The sequence below is a fragment of the Hypanus sabinus genome, chromosome 22, assembly GCF_030144855.1.
Source record: "Hypanus sabinus isolate sHypSab1 chromosome 22, sHypSab1.hap1, whole genome shotgun sequence".
Classification (NCBI taxonomy): Eukaryota; Metazoa; Chordata; class Chondrichthyes; order Myliobatiformes; family Dasyatidae; genus Hypanus; species Hypanus sabinus.
In genome coordinates, this window is record NC_082727.1 from 57,680,198 (window position 1) to 57,706,254 (window position 26,057).

Consider the following 26,057-nt stretch of genomic DNA (forward strand, 5'->3'; position numbering starts at 1 on the left):
TTTCAGTGTACAGTCTTCATTTCATTTCAAATCCAAATTTGATCCTGAGAGTCCAAACTTACTGTTAAAATGGCACACCCAAGCCAATTTGGCATGGTCCCCTATGTAAACATGAATTAGGTTCCCTGAATAAACATTCAAATGGTGCACATCTTTGCTCCAACTGTTGGCCTATGCTTCTCTGTTGAGTGAGCTAAAGCAAAGTTCTGAATTAGCAGTGTTTTGCAAGAATCACATGCAAATAACTTGCCAGATCATAAACATTCTCCACATGAGCTGCTGTTTCAATTCTCTCTTAGGATCTCCAACAGAGTTTGCTCTAGCAGCTTATCGGAGCGATAAAAAGACTTTTTCCAGTGACGTAAAATAATTTGGGGATTGCTTATCTCACAATTTAAATGACACATTGGACACTTACTTACTGCCTGTTACACTGCTGGCATTTCGGACAGCAATGGTGATCCTCCATCTCTGTCTGTCCAGACAGTCACACACAGATATAGAAAGGTTCTTCATTGCTGTTTCTATAACAGTTTTGTTTTTACCAGTCAGGGTTGTTAGCCCCAAGCTGAACCCCAAACCAGGAGGGCCAGTGGACTACTCTTTGACCTGTTTTGCATGGGTGACCCTACCAAGAGCCAAAGCACAAGGCCCTGACTCCAGCCAGTATGGTTCTCCAGGTTATTGAGGCACACAAGCCTCCAAACCATACGACAACGTTCCCTTGGAGGACATTGGACAGAGTAGGTACTAATTCTGACTTTTACAGCCATCACTCAGGAGCATAAGCTAAGCACTTGCCTGCTGAGTCACTTTGTGTGAGATCCCAGCATCAGTTGTGCATCAAGGTGATATCAATTATCATGTACGGTTGGTTATGTCAAAGAAGATGGTCTATATTGTCCTAGGAATGGCCATTGTTGGTCATTTCCAGGAGAACTGTATAGCGCCAGACTAAAACCCAATTAACATAACTTCTTTAATCCAGTCTCACATTACAATTCTTCAGTGTTGTTCTGCATCATACCACAGTACTAACTGCCCACACCTGATGACTGGTCCATCCTCTGAATCCCTGACTGGCCCATGTCCTGATCCGTGATGGTCTCAGTCCACAGGATCCTGATTTGTAGAGCCACCCCTCCTGGCTTCAGTCTCTGGATTATCTCTCTCCCCACCAAAGGCTTATCAATTGACCTTTCACCATACTGAGGCCCAATCATACCTCTAATTGTTGCTTTTCTCTCCTTAAACCCTGGTGCCACCTTTAATTGAGAAGGCCATAGGATATTGGAGCAGAATTTGGCCACTAGAGCCATCAAATCTACTCCACCATTTGATCATGGTGGATTTACTTTCTCACTCAACCCCATTTTCCTGCCTTCTCCCTGTATTTTGACACCCTGACAAGTGAAGAACCAAACAACCTGTTTTAAGTAACCCCATGACTAGGCTGCCACAGCCATCTATGGCAATGAATTACACAGCTTCACCATTCTCTGGCTTAAGAAATTCCTCATCTCTGTTCTCGAGGGGTGTCCTTGTACTGAGACAGTGCCTTCTGATCCTAGGCTCTTCCACTACTGCAATCATCCTCTCCATATCCACTCTATCTGAGGCCCTCTCTTGGTCCGGGGTGGGGGGGGGGGGGGGTCCAAACATGGATGTGTCCCAGCCATTTATATGATTCACAAGCCAGGGCAGTATGATGTGGAGAGCAAGATGTTGCCCATGCAACAGGTCCCCCCTCTCCACACAGCTGATGAATCCTAAGGAACGGCAGAGACCGAGACAGCTTGACAGTCGTTGCCAGTCAATGTTGACTTATGGATGCCGGCTCCAGATTTATCCTGAAACCTTTTCCTCGAGTGGGTATAACTACAAGGCAGTGGAGCTTTGAGATCAAAGTTTTCCTTCTCCCAGATGAGCTGCTAGCCATAGCTGACAAGCCCCATATGCATGAAACATCTTAGGGAGCTACTAACCGGCCTTTGTCCCTTCTTCTGTCAGTTGAAGTGGTTTAACCAGGCTTAGTAACTGAGCCACAGGTGAAGGCCTGGCGCTGGATTTGGTTGTCAGAGGCTATTTGAGACTCACACTATTGGGAGCATTTAATAGATAGTGGGAGCATATCCCCACTACTTACCCTGGCTCTAAACAATTCAGCTAGGCCTTTCACTATTAAGGAGGTTTCAATTAAATCCTCCAATTATTCTTCTAAATTCCAATGTGGGCAAATCTAGAGTCATCAAATACTCCTATTATGTTAACCCTTTCATTCTGAAATCATTCTCATAAACCCTCTCTGGACCCTGTCCAATGCCAGCACAACCTTCCTTTGACACAGGGCCCAAAACTGCTCACAATCATCCACATGTGGGATGAAGAAACCCTTATTTTAATCTTTTCTGAGAATAACAATCCCTGATACATATTTTCCTCTTCAGTGCTGGAAAGTTTTGATGCTGAACAGGTTTAGCATTAGGTTCAAATCATGTTGAAGTTTGCAGGTTCAAATCCTGTCAGGGTGCTGAAGCAGGGACCCAATCGCAGACCAAGTACCTTGCGCACTGTGATATTTACTGAGTAGCAAATCCACAGGGGCAACAAAATCAGCGTCAAATTTCAGGCAGAGATCAAAACATCCAGAGAAATCCAAAACCCAGAATCAAGAAACAGGCAGAGTCAATATTCAGACAGACAGAGTTCAGATACGAATGCTGGAAAACTCAGGAAAACTCGCTGGCATAATCTGGCAACAAACAGGTGAAAACACAGGACTGAGATACACTGAGCAATAAAACAGAGGCAGATGATAGGTGGAGCACAATCAGACAGAAGTGGCAGCAAAACAGGTAATAATGAGAAACAGGTGAGAGACAGAGTACTCAGTGATACAGGGGCCAGAGTAGAGCAGGAGCACGTGGCAATACAAAACCACAGCTTGACGGCAAGGGGAAAACACACAAAAAGACAAAGTTCAACTGGTGGTACTGACAGTAACCCCACCTTCTCTACGGACGCCTCCTGGAATCACAGCAGGTGGAGCTGGGTGCTGGCGATGAAAGTCCCTGATGAGAGAGGGGTCCAGGATGTTACGGGTGAGGACTGAGCACCTCTCCTCAGGCCCGTACCCTTCCCAGTCCACAAGATACTGGAGGCCATGGCAACGAACATCCAGCAGTTGACTCACCGTGAAGGCCTCTGGCCCATCGATGAGCCATTAGGGAGGGGGGTGTTTAAGGGACAGGACACAGGGGGTGGCTCATGAAAGGCGACGTGGGTCACATGGAAGGTGGGATGGATGGGACAGACAACTGCAGGGCTGATGACTTTAGCAAAGGGAAAGGGGCCAATGAAGCGGGGGAAGGGGGTGAAGAGCTTGCGGGAATACACACTGAGGGGCAGGTCTTGAGTTGAAAGCCACGCATGTTGTCTCTGGCGGTAACATGGGGCCTAGAAGCAATGGCGTCTGCTTGACACTTGATCCTAGCAGAGACATGGAGAAGGGCAGAGTGAGTGTGCCTTCACATCCTCTGACAACAGTGTCTCGGCAGATGGAATGCCAACCTCCTCCTCCTGGGCAGGAAGCAGTGGAGGCTGGTAGCCAAGGCAGCACTCGAAGGGGGGCAGACCGGTGGATGAGGACAGATGAGAGCTTGTGGCGTAATCTGACACAGATCTGCACCCCTGGTGCACGTGCAGCATTTCCCAGGTTTGGAGCGATCAAACACTTCCCTCACCTCCTCAGAAAACAACTGAAAACTGATGCAGAAAGGTGAGCCTGCCTTTCAGACAGCTGTTCCCCATTCTCTCACCCAACCGGACAGTTGGGTGATGACGTAGGCCACCTTGGCTCGATCAGTCGGAGAGGTTATTGGTTGTAAATCAAAAATAAGGGTACACTGGGAAAGAAAAGAGCGCAGGTACCGGGCTCACCCGAGTACTTTTCTGGAGGAGGCAGACAGGGGAGATAACAGGAAGAGCAAGCGAGAACATGGAGGACAGGGTGGAAGATGCAGTCGCAGTATGTTGATGAGTGCTCTGTGACAGCTGGAGTGACTGAGTCTGGGCCACAAAATCAGCTACATTGGCAGAAAGTGACTCCACTGCCCTGAACACAGAGGCTAGCTGGTTCTGGTGTCTCCAAAGCATCTCAGGACAGCTCTCAGATGATCGGGGTCTGCTGGATCTATCCTGGCCAGATTGGACTGTCAGTGCGCTGAAGCAGGGACCCAGTCGCAGACCAAGTACCTTGTGCACTGTGATATTTACTGAGTAGCAAATCCACAGGGGCAACAAAATCAACGTCAAAATTCAGGCAGAGATCAAAACATCCAGAGAAATCCAAAAACCAGAATTGGGAAACAGGCAGAATCAATTTTCAGACAGAGTTCAGATACGAATGCTGAAAAACACTCAGGAAAACTCACTGGCACAATCTGGCAACAAACAGGTGAAAACACAGGACTGAAATACACTGAGCAATAAACAGAAAGGCAGATGATAGGTGGAGCACAGTGAGACACGGGTGGCAGCAATACAGGTAATAATGAGAAGCAGATGAGAGACGGAGTATGTGGTAATACAGGGGCCGGAGTCGAGCAGGAGCACATGGCAATACAAAACCACAGACTGACAGATAGGGGAAAACACACAAAAAGACAGAGTTCCACTGGAGGTACAGGCTGGATTGCATGTATTCTGTACAATGAATGTAGTGCATATCAATATTGTCACACTCCAGTTTCTTGTTTCTTCATTAACTTTATAAGGCTCACAACACTGCCATCAACCAATCCATGGGCCGGTTTTTGATCTATGTCTTCAAACTAAATGAATGCAAACCTTACAAGAGCTTCTTGTTTATCCTTTGGAACACTGGGGTTGCTGTTAAGGCCAATTTTTATGTGTACACCCCTAACTGTCTTCAGAACCTGGTACCATGTCTGGGGATTCACTTTTGTGAACTTCAGTTCTGAATGCTATTTGCTTACTTACACTGTTTCGACAATTTGTTTCTTTTTTCCCTGTACACTGGGTGTTTGAGGGTCTTCCTTTCTTTAATGGGTTCTATTGGGTTTCTTTGTTTGGTGGCTGCCTGTAAGGTGACAAATCTCAAGGTTGTATAAGGTATAAACACTTTGACAATAAATGTACTTTGAACTTTGAGATGCCTTCTTAATCACAACAGCGTTTCTGGTGAGGGGATGCTCACAATGCTGTACTTCTGGATTTACACCCAGAGAAGTGGAAGGAACAATAATATATTTCCACGTCAGGGTGCAGTGTGACTTTGAAGGCAATCTGGAGGTGACAGTGCTTCTTTCTTCCTGCTGCCCTTGTCCTTCTGGGTAATAAAAGCTATGGATTAAAACCAGGAAAAAAAAATCCAAACTAAACACTAACACTGCACTAACGAGCAGGGAGAAACTACAAAACATCCACACCAGGACCACCATACTCTAAAACAGTTACTTCCCCCAATTAGTAAGGCATATCAACACCACCATCCATTAACTCCACCACTACTTCTGATTCTGATAATAGGTCTCTATTGAAGACTGAGAGTAGGAAGGGAGCAGGGAGAAGGGAATCATAATTGGGAAAAGGGAAGGGAGAGGGGCAGGAGCAGGATGCACCAGAGGTACATTCTGTAATGATTGTTTGGAATCAAATGACCTTGCCTGATAGCTCAGGGCTGAGTGTGTCTGCACCCACTCCACCCACCATCCCCGGCACCTGTCCCACACCCCTCCCGCGGCACTCCAGCCTCACCATTCTCAGCATCCTTTCCTCCCGCCAGATTTACAAACTCACTCTCTGCTCCACGTTGACAAATACAGTTCTGTGCAAAAGTCTTAAGCACTCTAGCTATATATACATACACATACACACACTGTGGCAGATCTATTTGGTAAGTCTGTTAAAAACTACAAGAGTGTTTTATTATTAGTAGTAGTAATAGTAATAGTAAATTGGATTAGACATTAGCTCTGTGGGACAAACCAGAAAATGGTAGTAGATTGTTGCTGTGTCTCTTGTAGTTTGTCATCTATGTCAACGATCTGGATGATAATGTGTTAAACTGGATTAGTGAACTTGCAGATGACACCAAGACTGGGGGTGTAGTGGACAGTGAGAAAGGCTATCATGGCTAGAAAAATGGGCTGAAAAAGGCAGATGGAATGTAATAGACTAGAGTGGGGTGTTACACTTAGGTAGGACCAATCAGGATAGGTCTCACACAGCGAATGGTAGGGCACTGAGGAATGCAGTAGAACAAAGGGATTTGGGAATACAGGTCCATAATTCATTGAAAGTAGCATCACAAGTTGATAGGGCCATAAAGAAAACCTTTTAGCACATTGGACTACAATTTGAGGTTAAGGGTTAAGGGTGAAAGGTGAGAAGTTTAAGGGGAACAAGAGGGGAAATTTCTTCACTCAGAGGGTGGTGAGAGTGTGGAGCAAGCTGCCAGCGCAAGTGGTGCATGTGAGCTTGATTTCAACACTTCAGAGAAGTTTAGATAGGGACGTGGATGGTCAGGGATTGGAGAGCTGTGGTCCAGTGCCAGTCGATGGGAGCAGGCAATTTAAATGGCTTGGCACAAGCTAGATGGGCCAGAAGGGCGTGCCTCTGTGCTGTACTTCTCTATGACTCTATGATCTTGTTCTTTTGTGTATTTTTGTGCAGTATCAAATCCTAAGAAAAAACTATTTTGTTCACCTTATACTTATGTACTGGAAATGACATTAAAAGAATCTTGAATCTTGAAAAGAACCCAGATCAAGCGGTTTGGTATAAAAGGGTTTATAAGTTTTGAGTCAAGGGAAATAATATAACACTGCAATATAAGATGGTAACTCTTGTATAATGTAAACTTGCTTCTCCGTTTGATCTACACTGAGTATACATTTTGCCATCGGGGAAATTAATACTTTTAATGACATGAAATATGCAGGCAAAGGCCATTCATTTCCTGAATAATCGCTGCTTTCTAGGAGGCATGTAAAGAATTTGTGGTCAGGAACTGCGAAGAGAAATATCACTTTTATAAGACCAGACCAAAAGAAAACATTAAAAAAAATCTATTTCCGTTTTTAGCCACCATACTCTGGTGTTTCATGGTCAGTTCACATTTAACATTGACTTGAATTCGATAAATCATTTATCAGAAATTGCACTTTACAAAGATCGACTGCCCAGACTGTGCTGAAGTCTGGAGACCTCCAAAAGTAATACAGTTTGTTGACTTTAAGCAAAATACCTTAGAAGAATTGAGGATGTGGTTTCCTAACAGCGTTGGAAATCACTCATCTTGTTGGAGCACCATGAGTATTACAAACACAAGAGATTTTGCAGTGGGTGGAAGTTTTGAGCAAAATTCTGGAGGAACTCAGGAAGTCAGGTAGCATCAGTGGAGGGGAATAAACAGTTGATTTGAAATGTTGATTGTTTATTTCTCTCCATAGATGCTGCTTGACCATGAATATTACAGACAATTTTTGGTCTCCTTATCTAAGGAAGAAAGCAGTGCATGAAGGGTGTGTAGTACAGATTCAGTAGACTTGTTCCAGAGTTTTCACATCATGAAATATGCATTTATTTGAGCTTGGAAGAATAACAAGTCTGTTTGAAACTTACAAAACTCTGGGCTTCATAGTCTGGCTGAAGGGAGGATTTATCCCTGGCCAAGGACTCCAGGATTAGGGATGCAGTTTGAGACTACAGAATATCCTGGTTCCTCCAGCAGGACCACAGCCTTGTCACAGTCTGAAGGTTTGCGTGCCTCAGTGACCTGGAGAGCCATGTTGGCTGGATGGCTGGAGTCAGGGCTTTATGCTTTGGCTCTTGGTAGGGTCACCCATGCCAAACAGGTGATAGGGTAGAGGCTTGACTAAGAGTGGACTACCGGTACAGGGGGTTCAGATCAGGGCTGACAAACTTGACTGGTCACTCTACCTGGGACTGGCATAGCTGACTGTACTGAAAACTGCTAGGAAGCTACTGACATGATTAATGAAGCTCTGAAGACTGCTAGAGGTGGAGGACCTTCAATGCTGCCTTAAACATTAGTGGAATAACAGACAGTAAGTAAGGAAGTAACATTCTGTTTGTCTGGGATGAGAAGAAGTTTCTTCACTCGGATTGTGGACAGCCTTTAAAATTCTCTACCCGAGACAGCATGGAGGCTAAGTGGTTGATGTTATTCAGAATGGGAAGTGATAGGATTTTGGGCATAATGGGAATCAAAGTATATGGGAAAACTGTCGCTGACATATAAAGTCAGCTTACTTTTGTGTAGCAGGTCTGATGTAGATGACTGGTGGAGTAGGCTCATAGGGCCAGGAACCTTACTCTTGCACATATTTCGTATGCTGAGTGATAATAAACTGTACTCCCTATCTTCAGCTTGCATTATGCAAGTTATGGTATTGCGAACGCATCCCCTAGACAATGAATGTGAACAAAATCCTGTAGACTGGAATGTGACTTTTCTAGAAATTTATATAAAATAGAAAACATTCTTTCATGCAGTCTTACAGGTGTGACCAGCCTACACACCAACTGCAAATATCTCCTTGACATTAACCCTTTAAAACTCAGAACCCTTGAAAACTATTGCTCTACCAGAGTTACCTCTTTCAGTCAGGGTTATGTGACTCTTGAGATCAGGTTACTGTTTAGTAACCTTAGCTGGTAACTGTGGATAGATAACCATGAAGGCAGGAGATGAAGCAAAGCAATAAAATTCTAATTGAAGCTGCCTGTCGCCATACACTCCATCGGTTTACACAGGGCTTTGCTAAGGTAAAAGGGCACTGTAACTGCCCACATCATTTTATCTTTAGGCCTAGATTCAACCATCAGTAAGAACGATCTCCCTCCATCCAATCAGATGTTCATTATTTTAAATACCTCTGACAGACATCCCCTCATCTCTCTCTTCTTTAAAGAAAACAATCCCGTCTTCTCTGATCAATCATTGTCACTGTGGTGCCTTTTTTGACTCTCACTAATGTTAATCCTATGGAACTGGAACTGAGGACACTAATCCAGTTCAGGAAGTTCACTGTTCTTTAAAGATTTTGCATGACTTTCCTGTTATCCTCTACGGACAAAAGCAAAACTTTTGTGCATGTTTTATTAACCAAATTTTCAAACAGTTTTCAGTGAGTGTACTCCTGCTGAAGGCCCCTCCCTGCACCACCTTTTGAACCTTGCTTCTCCTCATTCATCCTGCCAAAGTGCGTCGCTTCAAATTTCTCTGCATTATACATTATGTTCCATCTTGTTCCCTTTTCTGCTAGGTTGCTGCAAGCTGTCACTATCCTCTTCTTAATTCTGTGTCCTTAAACATATGCACAGTGGAATACATTGAATCACAAAACATTGCACAATAAGCAGAACAGCACATTCCAACAGAGTACCGAACATAGATAGTTAGTTAATCATTTGTAAGCAGTTTATAATCAAGCTCTGAATTAATTGTTGTCAAACTGTACACGTTTAACTATTAAAAACTGATTTTCAGAAGAAAAGAAAATTTGCAAAAGTTGGAACACTGAATTTGCTAAAGACCTCCAGATAACTTTACCTCCATTCTTTAAAACTTCTCTGTACAGCCAGCTTCTACTATAGACTCCTAGTCTTAATGTGCAGATACCATTACAATTACACACTTGACAAAATTTGGAGAAAGTGCTCAATATTTGTGCCAAAATACACTTAGTAAAGGGAAACTAGACCTTATAAAATCTTGTTAGGCTGCTGTTTGCAAATGAAGGAGAAATTAAAATCTTCCTATGCAACTAACACAAAATACTGGAGGGATTCAGCAGGTCAGGCAGTATCTATGGAAAAGACTCAGCCCTGAAGAAAGGTGTCAGCCCGAAACATCGACTATCTACTCGTGTCCATAGATGCTGCCTGACCTGCTAAATTCCCCCAGCATTTTGTGCATCCTGCTTTAGATTTCCAGCATCTGCAGACTGTTTTGTGTTTAAAATCTTCCAGTTAGTGCTTTTGGATAAAAGGAGCAGGCAATAATTTGCTATCAGTTTGTGTGATGTTTTCAAACGTGTTACTGTTCTATTCCTGAGCTACACTTTTTCCCTTTCATTACATCTAAACACTATTTACTTCCTCTTTTCCAATTTGCCCTTATTATCATGTTAATACACAAGACTTGCCCTTGCTCTTCATTACTCTGAGCCCCTTGTACTCCTCCTCCCTCTATTCCATCGGGTGGGGGGTGGTGTGGAATCTGCAGCCACACAAGCCCAGTCCTTTCCACCTTTTTCCTTAAAACAAAGGACAGCAGAACCAAAATGCTCCTCTCTCCACAGATGCTGTCTGACCTGCACAGGTCTTCCAATAATTTCAGTTTTTGTTTCAGGTATTCAGCACTAGCAGTTTGTTTTTACTTTTTTTACTCTTTAAAAAAAGAGTCTCCCTAAACTCTTTTCCAACACTAGTATAAATTTAGCCCATCTTGTAGTTATCTGTATTATCTCTGCTGTTCACTATCACATTACTCTCTGATGTTTGAAGGTATTTTTGTGTGTGATACACTGTTCAACGAATAAACCATCATAATTTAAAATATAATTGATATACCAAAATGTCATCTTAAGAGGCATCTCTACACATCAAATTTAAATAGTAAACATATTTAATGTGTTTTGCACATTATATTTAAAGCAGCAGTTGATAGTTTTCCTGATTGGTCAAGGCATCAAAGGATATGGCGAGAAGGCAGGTATATGGGGTTGAGTGGGATCTAGATTTAACCATAATGAAATGGTGGAAGAGATTTGATGGGCTGAATGGCCTAAATCTGCTCATATGACTTATGCTGTTATGATCTAAGCACAGTTTAGTCACATGGTTAAAGGCAAAATGTTACATTTAGATGTGCATTTTAACCTAGTTTTGATGATAGTGTTGGCTGGGAGTATCCAAAATTAGTACTGAAAATCAGTGGTATGTAGAAGACTGAGAGGAGATTTGATACAGGTATACAAAATTATGAGGGGTATAGATAGGGTAAATGCAAGTAGGCTTTTTTCATTGAGGTTAGGTGGGACTACAATCAGAGATCATGGGTTAAGGGTGACAGGTGAAGAGTTTAAGGGGAACATGAGGGGAAACTTCTTCACTCAGAGGGTGGTAAGAGTGTGGAATGAGCTGCCGGCACAAGTGCAAGCTCAATTTCAATGCTGAAGAGAAGTTTGGATAGGTACCTGGATGGGAGGGGTAGGAAGGGATATTGTCCTGGTGCAGGTTGATGGGAATAGTCAGCTTAAATGGTTTGGAACAGACTAGATGGGTCAAAGGGCCTGATTCTGTGTTGTACTTTTCTATGACTAATGAACTAGAGATGTCGCACAGGAGCACTTCAGAGAATGTCCAACAGGAGGGGTGTTTACAGCTTATGATATAATAGGACAAGAGGAATTTTATCAAAGATACCAATTTATATCTAAGCCATCTGGCATTGAGATTTTGTGCAGCATATCGCAACTAAACATGTGTTAAATGCCAAGAAAAAATAACTGAAAGAATAAGAAATGTTAGTTATTCAAGGTTTTACACTTACTTTACACAGTTACAGAAGAGTTCTTTGCACGCATTTATTTCAAGTTTTTCTTTACATTGTTGGACAATATCTTCGCTGACCTCTATATATTCTGGGGTCTGAAAACACACAGGAATTGAAGAAAATTCATCAAAATCCACTTAATCATTTTGTTGATTAAAAACCAGGAAATTATAATCAGTAGTAAAATATTTGGAAATATCTACTATTTGAAATATTTGATATATTGATATATATTTGAAACATTTGAATAATATTTGAAAATGGGAGCATTTACAAACAAGGAAGAGATATCTTTTCTGATTCTCACACATTATGAAATACATCCTGGAATATTATCAAATGTCCATGTTAAAAAAGGCATGAAAATGTATGGAGAATGAGACAAATGAAAAATATTACACTCAACCTTTCACTACTCGAGTTCAAGAGCCATGAGGAAATATTTGCAGCTCTGAGTTAGAACACACTTAGAATATTCTGTTCAGTTCTGGTTGCCACATTGTCCGATGGATGTGGAAACTTTAGAGAGGGTGCAGAGGAGATTTACCATGATATTGCCAGGATTGGACTGCATGTCCTACAAGGATAGGTTGATCGAGCTAGGGCTTTTCTCTTTGGAGTAAAGGAGGACGAGATGTGACTTGATAGATTTGTATAAGATCATAAGAGGCACAGATTGAGTGAAGGGCCAGAGAGATTTCCCCAGGGTGGACATGGTTAATATGAAGGGTCATAAGGATTCAGGGGAGTAGATTTAGCACAGAGATGAGGAGGAACTACTTTTGCCGAAGTGTGGTGAACCTGTGGAATTCTCTGCACAATGGAGCAGTAGAGACAACCTCAGTAAATATATTTAAGATAAGGTTAGATAGATTTTTGTGTAGTGGGGGAATTAAGGGTTATGGAGAAAAGGCAGATGGGTGGAGGTGAGCCAATGGGAAGATCAACCATGATCTTATTGAATGGCGGAGCAGGTTCGATGGGCCAGCTGGCCTATTCCTGCTCCTATTTCTTATGTTCTTATAAAGTTAAGGTGATTGGAAAAGAACAGGGGAGATGTCAGAGATAATTTTTATACACTGAGAGTGGTGGGTGCATGGAACACCCTGCCAGAGGTGGTGGTAGAGGCGGATACATTGGAGATATTCAAGGGACTCTTAGATAGGCACATGGATGATAGAAAAATCGAGAGCTATGAGGGCGGGAAGGGTTAGATTGTTCTTGGAGTAGGTTAAAAGTTACACCATAGTGGGCTGAAGGCCTGAACTGTGCTGTAATGTTCTATGTTCTAGCTGTTTGGGAGCAAAGTTCTGATGAAAGGTCATTGAACTAAATTTTTATATCAATACTTGCTGGGCAATAATGATCATTCCATGTAGAATTGTTTACATTTCAGTGTGGCCAGCAAGCTGAGGACCCTGGAGCTTGCTGGCTGAATAATGCTGGTGACCCCCATTCTGATCATGACGGTCAGTGGATAAACTCACGAACAATCCATTCATGAATGAAGATGAGCAATTAATTCTCTTTCTTTTAATGTCTTTAAAGCTTTTTGAATTTTTAATGATGTTCAGACAATTGTTTTATTGAATAGATATAAAAAACAAAGGAGCTGATCAAGCAGGAAGTTGGGGCAGAGTAACCATCCCTTTATGTATTAATGGTGCTGAGGTGGAGATAGTTGAGAACCTCAAATTCCTAGGTGTAAATCTCACCAACAATTTGCACACTAACATTTCTTCTTCTTCAGAAAGCCAAGGAAATGCAGCATGTCCCCAATAACTGACCAACTATTCAGATGCACCGTAGAAACTATCCTATCCAGATACATCTTAGCTCAGTATGGTAACTGAACTCAGGAATACACAAGATTGCAGAGTGTTAAGAACGCAGCCCAGTCCATCATGTAAAGCTGCCTCACCCACTGGCTGTAAAGCAACATGACCAACTCTCCCTAGTCTCTGAAGACCGACGGGGATGCAAATTTCACCGGGCATTGGTGCAAGTCATGGCACAAGCAAACATGAGGCATGCAAGGAAATCCCTAGAAGCGTGGTTTTCCACAAATAATTCTGTGAAGAAATGTATAGACCTTGGTACTACTTATGAGCCAAAGCAGGCAAAATTCCAGACCCCAAACTTCCCCACACAGCCCATCAGTGATGAGATTTCCTCTCCACATCACAACTAAGTTTCCGAAATGGCAACCAATCCACCGATTAATAAGTGTGCAGAGGTCAAGTATTTGGAGGACACACCACGATCAGCACATTGATGATATAGTGATGAAACGTTTGCAAGCTCGAAGAACAACACAACCCAACCATCAACCACCTGTTACGTATTTTCAGAATTATTTCCTAGTAGCTAACATTACGAAGGCACCTCCCATCCTGGTAATTCTCTCTTCTCTCATCCCTCATTGGAATGAAGACACTAACGCTTGAGAACACATACCATCAGACTCAAGGACAATGTCTTTCCCACTGTTATCAGATGCTTGAATGCACTTCTCACGCACAAGAAGATGACCAATTCATCTCCCTATCTACTTCATCATGGCCCTTACACTTCACTTGTCTACCTGCATTGCACTTTCTCTGTAACTATAACACTCTATTCTGCATTCTGTTTTTCTTTTTACTGTCTCAATGCACTTACAGTATGAATGGCATTATCTGACCGGGAATGCTTTTCACATTCTCTCTCTGTTATTTATGTGTGTAGTTTTATGATGTGGGTGATTATGGTCATCCCATTAACATGACTGTTCTTAGCAAAATTTTGTACAGAAGTGGTTTACCATTGCCTTCTTCTGGACAGTATTTTTACAAGACAGGTAACCCCAGCCATTATCAATACTCTTCAGAGATTGTCTGCCTGGCATCAGTGGTAGCATAACCAGGACTTGTGATATGCACCAGCCGTTCGTACAACCAGCCACCACCTGCTCCCATGGCTTCATGTGGCCCTGATTGGGGGGCTGAGCAGGTGCTACAACTTGCACAAGGGTGGACCTGCAGGCTAGCAGAGTGTCTTACACATCTTTTGGTAGAGACATATCTCCTCATCACTACCCAATAATAAACTAAAGTAAACCAAGATCTAAAGTTCTTGATAAGTTTGACAACAGACAAAGCTGAGACATGGCTTTTTCAGCAGCAAGAGTTGTCCATGGCTGATCTGGGTTGGCTACGTATTGGTACTGTATTGCTTATAGCATCAGGCATTATCAAGGCCTTGACTACTTGGATTGGGATAGCTTCAGGCAGGTGAAAGATCCTGTAAAGTTTCTACATGATTCTTGTGTAAATGAATGTGGGGGGACTGGTCTGGCCTGCCAACTCTGATACCCTCTCCACAAATGCTGTCTTATTTGACGAAGATTTATTATGTCTTCTAGTTTTATTTCTCACTATAAACCCCTTTCAAGACCAACAGAATGAATATCTCCCTTGGTAACAACATTTTAGCCTTCTTCTTTGATCTGGCCAATTCTATAGGGCTAATTATAATTTATGACTAGTATTAATTTCACAAGTACTGATCTATTGCCATTAGAGAAACGGAAGGAAGAAATGTCTCTCCAATAGGAAGGATGGAATACCCATGGATAGGTCAGTGAAACTGTGCTGTCTTTACGACAGTTATTTAGTTTATAATATTTTCGCTTAGTAATTCATTCAATAGTATTTTCTAGTTAGAATTAGGAGTGTTTAAAGTATATTCATTGCATGTAAAATATATCGGCATGCGATGACTTCACATCCGGTTTCGCCACGTCTTGTGGGAAAACACCAGTTTGAAATTAGCGCGAGGGTGGGGGCTTTCCACGAGGCTCACCTGAGCAGAAGTAGTTTTGCAGGCATGAGAAATCACAGTGAGAGCAACGCTGTAAGTTAATAGATAATCGATATATTGAACTAAGATGTTAATGCCGATCCTGTTAGAAGTAACGACGGTAGATAATGTTTATGCTTTTGTTAGTTAAAGAGTCGCGGATAGTTTGCATGGAAGTGTATTTAAAGTAGTCAATGGAGCAGGTAAACTCTCCCTGTATACTGCACCTTAGTGTAATGTAGTTATAGTCACCTTTGCAAGTATTTACACTTGAAATGTGATATTAAGGAAGGAACAAATACTGTATCAATCTTGTATTGTTTTATCAACAGTTTTCACCATATGCTAATGTGAAGAGTGAACAGTAAACGGTTAATCTTACTGCGATCTGGTTTGCATTGGCTGTGGTTTATCCGGACGTTAAATTCGGCGTTCGTTACACCCGAAGGAGAACGTTACAGAAACAATTCAGAGTTTTTTGGGTGGCTTAGACATTCTCTGCATAAATGTATTTCAAACAGCCACTGGAATCACAAATCAATTTTACTGGCTGGCCAAAGGGAATGGTTTCCATGGTAATACCATTCAATAAAGTCTGACAGAAAGTCAATGGAGAAAGTCAAAGAGCATGAATTCCTTTTAGTGGGCTATTGGACCACATTGTACTATAATATTCCACCTCCCTCAATGTCACTGTCTCTTCTCCCCAAACATTTCTTCTGGTAACAACTACGACTACTTTTTTTGGCAAGTGTATCACCATTCTTTTATTTTATTCTGTTTATTGAGTTCCCTTACAAATTATGCTCTAGATTTTCTTTCAAGACACCTGGGCTGAGCATAATGTACTACAGTACCAGCCATCTGTAAGGAGTTTGTACTTCCTCCCTATGACTGTATGGGTTTCCTCCAGGTTTTCCAGTTTCTTCCCAGAGTCCAGAGACATTCCGGATGATAAGTTAATTTGTCATTGTAAATTGTCCCGTGACTGGGACAAGGTTAAATCGAGGATTGATGAGCGGCATGCCACAAAGGGCCAGAAAGGCCTATTCCATACGGTATCTCAATAAATAAATAAAATGACATCTTTACAGACTACCTCATGAAAATATCACTTCTCTCTTCACTCTAGGAGTGATAACGTAAGGGTAGTCATTCCCTGAAAGCCTGCAACATGGTAATGGTAAGACTCTTGGCAGTGTGGGGGATCAGAGGGATCTTGGGGTCTGAGTCCATAGGACGCTCAAAGCAGCTGTGCAGGTTAACTCTGTGGTTAAGAAGGAGTATGGTGCAATGGCCTTCATCAATCATGGAATTGAATTTAGGAGCTGAAAGGTAATGTGCAGCTATATAGGACCCTGGTCAGACCCCACTTGGAGTACTGTGCTCAGTTCTGGTCGCCTCACTACAGGAAGGATGTGGAAACCATAGAAAGGGTGCAGGGGAGATTTACAAGGATGTTGCCTGGATTGGGGAGCATGCCTTATGAGAATAGGTTGAGTGAACTCGGCCTTTTCCCTTTGGAGCGACGGAGGATGAGAGGTGACTTGTTAGAGGTGTACAAGATGATGAGAGGCATTGACTGTGTGGATAGTCAGAGGGTTTTTCCCAAGGCTGAAATGGCTAACACGAAAGGACACAGGTTTAAGGTGTTGGGGAGTAGGTACAGAGGAGATTTCAGGGGTAAGTTTTTTACTCAGAGAGTGGTAAATGCGTGGAATGGGCTGCCAGCAACAGTGGTGGAGGTTATTATGATAGGGTCTTTTAAGAGACTTTTGGATAGGTACATGGAGGTTAGAAAAATAGAGGGCTATGGGTACGCCTAGTAATTTCTAAGGTAGGGACATGTTCAGCACAACTTTATGGACCGAAGGGCCTGTATTGTACTGTAGGTTTTCTATGTTTAACATGTGCCCAACTGACAGCCTATGGGTCACCTCATCTTTGAATGCCCAGAACATGTGTGTTGTCTAACACACGTGTGTGGCCAGCTAGGTAACAAAGCATTAACATGTTCAGCATCTAACAAGGATCCGGCATCTTACTGCAACTCCTGGCCAAACATCTCACCAAACATTAGAGGAGGGAGCGGACGGTGCCACAGTGCCTCAGCTTAGAGATTTGAATCTTTGCATTCCGTAACAACAACAGATTTAACTCCATAAAATCAAGTTTGCTTGACTGGTATATGTTGTGTTTTGTAACTTCAAAGCATGAAACTAATTCAAAGGAAGACACGGGGCCTCTGAAATGTGGGTCTACCTTCGAGTTTACTTTAAGCAAGGTGCACACCTATCACATGGTAGCATGGATGATGCATGAAATTCATGTATTTATACATATAACCTGTAATTACTTATTTAAATGAACAAGAATGCTTAATCAAACAATGTATATAATATATATACATACAAGATGACTCAAATATTACTGGAACATCAAATACACAACAGCATACTCACTTTGTTTTGTTCTGACACTTTATGCTCATGGTAAACAATGTCATAGTGGAAAATGACAAACTTTACTTCTTCCAGAACTAGTACTTTGTATTCATTAACTCTTCCTTTCTCTTAACGGCATAGAGAAGATTAGAGGGCAGCAGAATGCTAAAAGAGGAGAAAATCAAACCAGCTCTCAGGAGCCCAAAACCTTTCAGACACCACCCCTGTTACAGTGGTGGACAGTTAGGCATCTGAGTGTGCCAGCCTGGAAAGCTAATTGAGATCAGGATCCAACATTTTCTACAGCTGGAGGATCCCAACAATGAAAGGGAGTTGGAAGAAAATGGCACCTAGGAACAATGCAACCAAGGACCACATCCTCTGGGTGGTTCACAACACCTCTTCTTTCACACATCTTTTTCTTTCAAATGTGGTTCAGCTATTGTTGGAGCCTGTGATCTACATTTTGGTGGTGTGTTTTGAGGCTGTTCCGTGAGCCTCCAAGTGAAATGTGTGGCCTCGAGACGAGGAAGCCTGGAGATGAGGCACGAGCCCATGATCGGCTGCATTTCCCGATGATCAAGGTCGCCGAGGAAGATTGAAATCATTGAGGCGAGTGGGTGTTCAGCAGCATCTACCAGGAAGGTGTCTGTGTGCGACGGTTTCTCTCTCTCTCTTCCTTTTGCTCAGTGCTCCTGAAGGAAGCTCCCTGCATTCAAACGATCTCTCTTTCACTCAGTGCTGTCACAGGATGGTGCCAGAGTCCTGGGATTTGGACACGGTTTGTGGATTGGACTCTCTTGTTCACGTGATGATGTGTTTCTGGTTTCTGGGTTTTTTGATGCTATTTTGGCTGATTTTGATTGGACAGCCTACAGATAATGGACAGTGACCTTAACTGTATACGCCTGGGCTCTTTCAAAATTGTGTTTTTATATTCTGTGCTTTTCACTTGTTATTATTTTGTTGGTTGCTATTTGGGCAATATTTTGTGCATGGGGGTGGTTTTGATGATCTCCTTTGAACGGGTTCCAGGCTTTTCTTTGTTTTGTGGCTGCCTATGGGGAAGATGAACATCAGGGTTGTATGCTGCATACTTACCTTGATAATAAATGTACTTTGAATCTTTAAATTAAATCTTGTGGGCCAGGAGCAGCAGGAATATTTGTCCTGATGCTCAAGTAAATTTCAAGTCTCTTCGAAAAGAACAGACTTAAAATATTTTTAAGAAAGAGGTGGGAGTATTCCTGATAAGCTGAGTGTGGGGTTGGGTAGGGGGGGGGGGGGGTGGTGGTGGTGGCAGCAGGGATCCACCAGAGTGCAAGGTGGATCGCATTCAGATCAGCCATAAATGACAAAGCAGCCGAATTGCCTATTATTGCCCCTAAAATATATGTCCATTTACTGGACAGCATCCTGCCTTCCTAACCATGGAAATCTTGGGCTGTATGAGGGATCTGCAAAGGTTCCAGGCTGTGTTCTCTTGCAGTGTCAGGACAAAGGTTAGAACATGCATAGGATTGAGGGTAGAAACTGATATAACGAATAAACCTCAAAAATATTTTTAAATTCTTCAAACATTTATGGAATTTTTAATCCTACCATCAAGAAAATGAGAGTCTATAATGAAAAAGAAGCTATTCAAGGCCCAAGAGATTATTCATCACTAATTTTGACAGAGCGGTGTTAAAAATCCAATTACATCTCAATTAATAATGCTTAAAATTTTCACAGCCAGAATAATTCAGAAAAAGTTGAAGGTCACATCACATCACTGACACTGGATGAATCGTTTCTGTGGAGACTGCAGCCCACGCTGTGGAAGAGCAGTGTAACCTGGCCATTTGACAAGGTGTATGCAAAGATGCTATCTGCTTTACATAGTAATAATGACAAATGCAAATTCTTTCCTATTGTTGCAGAACAGAAAGATAGTTGCTTTACTTGTGTTGATGATTTCACCAAAACATTTAAATAAAGGTTGTACTCCACTTCCATTGACTTAATTTTTTTGTTTTTGGCCTCTTATGTTTTGTAACAAACATCCTGCATTTAAATTTTGACTTAAGCATTGAAACGTTTCATGAATATGAACCAAAAATGCCAAGCCTCAAAGGGATTTTAGGATCAGGGGTCAGAAATGATAAAATGGGTGTGCTAACAGCCTGAAAGGAGACAAATGCAGAGAGGTGGAAAAGCACAGTGCAGCCCTTCAGTACAGTATTCAGTGAATAGAAATTTGTCCATTCAGAATTCACAAATCATTACTAAAAAGGTTGAGACACAGAATTAAAATTCGCTCTTACGGAATCTAAGTGAGAAAAAAAATTAAATAAGAGTAAAATGTGAAAGAAACATGTAGCCTGGGGAAAATACACACTCTGGGTAACAAATACTTTTACGGGTCTTTAATTCCTTTACTTGTTTTAGATGTTTTAATGCAGAAATAGGGTATCAAAATAAAAACGACAAAATGAATTTAAAAGAAAACATAGTTTCTTCTGTTACAATCTCAGCTTAATTTCAGTCCACACACTTGAGTATCAACTAGATACGTAAACATTATGAAAACAAATGAAACACATCACACAAAGCCAATATGGTAGTTGCAGTTTTAACTTGCACGTGCTTAACTTCCAAACACGGTTAGGCTAGACCCTGAAACGAATTCTGCTCTGTCATGTGACTAGGCCGATAAGGAACTTTGCGCTATCATGCTATCAAGTGCCGATACCTTCCTCACCATACAACCATTCAATGTTCATTCTAGAACCATTGTAACTCTCCTTGCTACTCCGCATGTGCATAATGACATCACTGTTTTCTCTTAAAGGCACAGACAGTTATTTTAGCGTTATCAGGATGAATACATAAGTGCACTTTTACAATAAAAAAATTATAGTCAATGATCACCAGGTTACAAACAACAAAATTTGCCCATTTTTGTCAAGAATTTACATTACAGAGAATCATGATATGGATAGTTTTCTAAGAACACCATACTGTGGGGGTGGACCAAAAAGAGAAATAGTTCTAGGCCGCAACATTGAGAGGCCTCTGGACGATGGCAATGAAAGAATGGGGAGAGAGAGTAGGTTTTGGTGGAGGGTGTGTAAAATGTGTACAAATGAAGGGGGCTACAGCAAAAAAGAGGGATGGAGGAGGCCATGAAGAAATTGAACACATAATCAGTTAGCTATCTTGCTGAACTGCCATTTAACATGTTGTGACCTGCTTTTGTTAAATTGATGCACTGTTATTGTGTATTAGTGAAGTTTCAGAGATGGAAATGGATGAAATGCAGCAGATCAGTAGAAAACTATGCACCTAATAGACAGAGGGTAATCCTTCTGCATGATAGTAAGTGATGATATTACACCTAAATCCATCAGATTTGACAAGGTATTTCACATCTATTTATTTATTTATTTATTTATTTACCATTATAGCACAGAGAAGACCATTCTGGCACTTCAAAGCCACACTGCCCCAGCAACCCCCAACAATTCCAATCTAACCCTAACCTAATCATGGGACAATTTGCAATGACAATTAACCTAGCCAGTACATCTCTGGACATTTTATAACTTACTTCCTCGCTGGGTTTATTTTATAAATAATATGGTGAATTATTGACATCCATATGCCATTTTTATTAATTATATTATTTTTATTTTTATTAATTATAACTCAACTTTTAAAGGAAACCAGAGTACCCAGGGGAAACCCACACATTCCATGGGGAGGATGTACAGACTCCGGACTAATAATATCAGAATTGAACTCCAGACTCTGATGCTTCGAGCTGTAATAGTGCTGGGCTAACCATTACACTACCGTGGCATCATAAATGTTGAGCTAATGGAAAATCAACTTGTATATTCACCCATCGTGTTCAAATAGAGTGTGCCTTCACAAACCCTTATATTGGTAGATACTAAACAAAAAATATTGATTCTAATGAAATAATTTTTAAACAATAATTTTAATTTCCAAATGGCTTTAATTCAGTGCTGGTAAAGAAAATTAATTTTAAAAATTGAGTTGAAATATTTAAAATGACATATGGAGGCCAGCACTTCACCAAATGATTTATAAAATAAATCCAGTTTTGTATGCAAGGAAATTATTTGTAAAAAGTTGGCAAAAATCCAACAAGATATTTGGAAGTAACTGTACTGTGGTGGACAGGAGGACTCTACAAAGGGTAGTTAAACCTGCCCACAGCACCACCAGCACCAGTTTACCCACCATCCAGTACATGTACAGTATACAGCAAAGTGCTGGAAAAAGGCCAACAATATAACAAAGGGATCCTACCCATCCTGTTCATGGACTGTTTGCCCCACTCCCATTAGGGAAGACGCTATGCAGCATTCACACCTGGACTGCTAGACTCAGAAATGTTTACTTCCCTCCAACCCCACCCTCCACGAAAGCCATCACTCATTAACCTATTCCACCATCACTACATACACATCACCTAGCGTCACTTCACCTATGTTGATGTACTTAACAGTTATTTGTACATTATAGGATTATTTTTACATTTATTGTGTTCTTTGTGCTACATCGTACCTGGAGTAACAATAATTTTGTTCTTCTTTATGCTCGTGTACTGAAGTATGACAATAAATAATACTGAATCTTGAAAATAGAATAGTACAGTTATGGAATCATACAGAAGTACTATAGGAAATTCACATTTATGAACTTTTATATAGTCCTAGTTTTTGAATAGTTTGTTATATAATTGAATTTAGAAAACAAATACAGTTTTAAATTGCTGCTCTTTTGCTTCCGGGCTAAGCAGCTGGGAGGTGTCAGTGTCCTCACTGGTGTGAATGTCAGACTACCTCAGGTTCACATCAGCAGTTGTGCTCTCCTCCACACAGAAGAGGTAAACTCTATGCATATCTGAGTTTTATTCTGGTTTTTCTGCAGTCTTGCCTTATAAATGCGGACAGAAGAATTTGAATGAAGAAGGGACAGAAATATAACAGTGGAAAAGGAAAGTTATGTAAATCAAAGATGAGCGTTGTGTACATGTATTTTTCATAGATAATGTATTTACATGAGAAACCACAATGATAGCTCTTGTTACACCAGACTGACACTAATAAAACACACCTGTATTCACATTACTTACATTCTTGTAATGGAAAATGACTAATATTTAAATTCTCACAACTCTTTACTGTAGACTTAATGCAAATTGCCCCTACTTCCTTAGAGGTTTGCGTAGATTCAGCATGACATCTAAAACTTTAACAAACATCTATAGGCATGTGTAATGGAGAGTATATTGACTGGTTGCATCATGGCCTGGTATGGAAACACCAAATGTCGTGAATGGAAAAATCCTACAAAGAGTCATAGTTATGGCCCAGTCCATCATCGGTAAAGCCCTCCTTGGAATGCTGTTGCAGGAAAGCAGCATCCATTATCAGCCAACCCACCACCCAGGCTGTGTTCTCTTCTCACTGCTGCCATCAGGAAGAAAATTCAGTACCCTCATGACTCACACCACCAGGTTCAGAAGCTGTTATTACGTCTCACCCACCAGGCTCTTAAACCAAATGGGATAACTTCTCTCAACTTTCTCCATCACTGAGATGTTCCCACAACCTATGGACTCATTTTAAAGGACATTTCATCTAAAGTTCTCAATATTTATTGCATCTTTCTTTCTTTTCGTATTTGCACAGTTTGTTGTATTTGCACACTCATTGAACACCCAAGTTGGTGTGCTTTTTTATTGATTCTATTATGGTTATCAGATTTATTGAGCATGCCCACAATCTCAGGGTGTATATGTACTGTGATAATTACTTTACTTTGAACTTTGAATGCTTTCCATCTTATGGCTTTAACATATTAGATTTAGTCACTGTAATACATTCACTAGAAACAAGTTGAATGCATTTTTTTAACCAGGCAGTAGAAAAAACAAGCAGATAAAATTTAACACATATAACTTAGCCTGGAGGGTGTCTGTGCCTATGGAAGAACCAGTTTTTTTGCTAGAGTATCATTGGTCTTTTATATCATTCTTTTAATCATTTCTTCTTAAATTATGCTCTAGATTTTTTGAAAAGATTTGCAATAAAATGTCACTGTAATAACCTACTCTGTGAAAGTATTTCTTCTCTTTTGCAGTGATAATGTAAAAGTATATATTCCCTGAAGACCAGCATTTGTTTTCTGGCCTTACCTGCCCTTGAGAGATCTCCTGAACCATTGAAATCGTTTTAGGTTTGGCCCTCCCATAATGACGTTGGCTAGGGCACTCCAGGATTTATATATTTTAATGTGAAATCTTTAGAGGAACATCTCGCTGGCTTCTGCCTTTGTCCTTCTTGATGGTAAGAGGGCCCTGAACTAGCTGGCGTTGGAATTACTGAGGTGAACTTGTTGGCTTTGTTGCAAAGTTTGCAGATGATACAAAGATAAGTGGAGGGGCAGGTCCTTTTGAGGAAGGAAAGAAGCTAAGAAAGATTTAGACAGATTAGGAGAACGGGCAAAGAAGTGGTAGATGGAATATAGTGTCAGGAGGTGTATGGTCATGTGCTTTGGTAGAAAAATTAAAAGTTTAGACTATTTTCTAAATGGAGAGAAAATTCAAAAATCTGAGGTGTAAAGGGACTTGGAAGTCCTCATGCAGGTTTCCCTGAAGCTTAACTTGCAGGTTGAGTCGGTGATGAAGAAGGCAAAAGCAACATTAGCATTCATTTCTAGAGGAATAGAATATAGAAGTAAGGACATAATGTTGAAGCTTTATAAGGCACTGGTGAGGCCTCACTTGGAATATTGTGAATGAATCGGAGTCCTGTATCTAAGAAAGGGTGTGCTAACGTGGGAGAGGGTTCAAAGAAGGTTCATGAAAATGATTCTGGGATTGAAAGGCTTATCATACTATGAGAGTTTGATGGTTCTGGGACTCTACTCACTGGAATTCAAAAGAATGAGGGGTGACCTCGTTGAATCCTATCGAATGTTGAAAGGCCTTGATAGAGTGGACGTGAAAAGGATCTTTCTTATGGTGGGCGAGTCTAAGTTCCAGAGGACACAGCCTCAGAACAGAGGGACGCCCTTTTAGAACAGAGATGAGAAGAAATTTCTTCAGCCAGAGAGTGGTGAATCTGTGGAATTTGTTGCCACAGGTGGCTGTGGAGACCAGGACATTGGGTATATTTAAGGTAGAGGTTGATAGATTCGTGATTGGTCAGGGTATGAAGGGATATGGAGGGAAGGCAGGAGATTGAGGCTGAGAGGGGAAATGGATCAGTCATGATGAAATGGAAGAGCAGAGCCAATGGGCCAAATGGTCTAATTCTGCTCCTATACCTTATGGTCTTAGTCCAATTATGCTACATTTCACAGCCAGGCCACAACAGAGGTAGAGGGAAAGGATCTGCTTGCAATTGAACAGCAAGTTTTGTCCTGTTTGGTATTAAGCTTCTTGATTATCAGTGAGCTCCATTCATGCTGACCAGTGGAGACTATTCCACATTGGTCCTGACCCGTTACGTTAGGCAAGGGCTTTGAGAGGAAAAGGAAATGTGACCCTTGCATCACAATATCCAGCTGAGTGTCTCTACATGGAATAAAACAAGAGCCTCACAATTCATGTAAAGTTATTGGTGGGCAAATCGGAATTGAATTCTGATTCACCTAGCAACAAGCTCACATAAATTTGAAAGCTCGTGCTAGATTCCTGGTCACCTCTTGTGTAAAATTGTTGATTGAGGGTTTTGTCATTACCACCTGACGACATGTGTGTGACGCTTGCGGCCATGCTAAGTGTGCAGTGTGTGGTGGAACACAGGGACATTCCATGTGAATCCAGACTCCTGGTATGAGACTTTGAGACATGGTGACATATTATTCAGTGCCTGAGTCTCGGGGCAGAGTTGCTCTATGGCATCTGAAGTTCTATTTGCAAATTCTGTGTAGGTGAGGACACTACATTCTGTGCTCACTCTTTCCTTGAACTACCATGATATACTGATGTGATAGAGAGCATGCAAAACTAAGTCCTTCACTGTATCTCAGTACAAGTGACAATAATAAACAAATTTGCAACCAAAGTTCTTCCGGCACGGCACCTGGAATTTGCACTTTGCTTCGGGGTAATGACTTCCAGGACTGATTATTTCCAAGGT

General features: G+C 41.4%; 1 protein-coding gene across 2 annotated transcripts in view; it reads right to left on the reverse strand.

The window, feature by feature from the left end:
- Window positions 1-26,057, reverse strand: part of LOC132379652 (G protein-coupled receptor kinase 5-like) — a 295,141-nt gene that overhangs the window by 60,843 nt on the left and 208,241 nt on the right. For both annotated transcript variants that reach the window (XM_059947829.1, XM_059947827.1), the window contains one exon: window positions 11,606-11,703. In XM_059947829.1, the coding sequence (XP_059803812.1) occupies window positions 11,606-11,703 (98 nt within the window). The remainder of the gene's footprint in view (window positions 1-11,605; window positions 11,704-26,057) is intronic.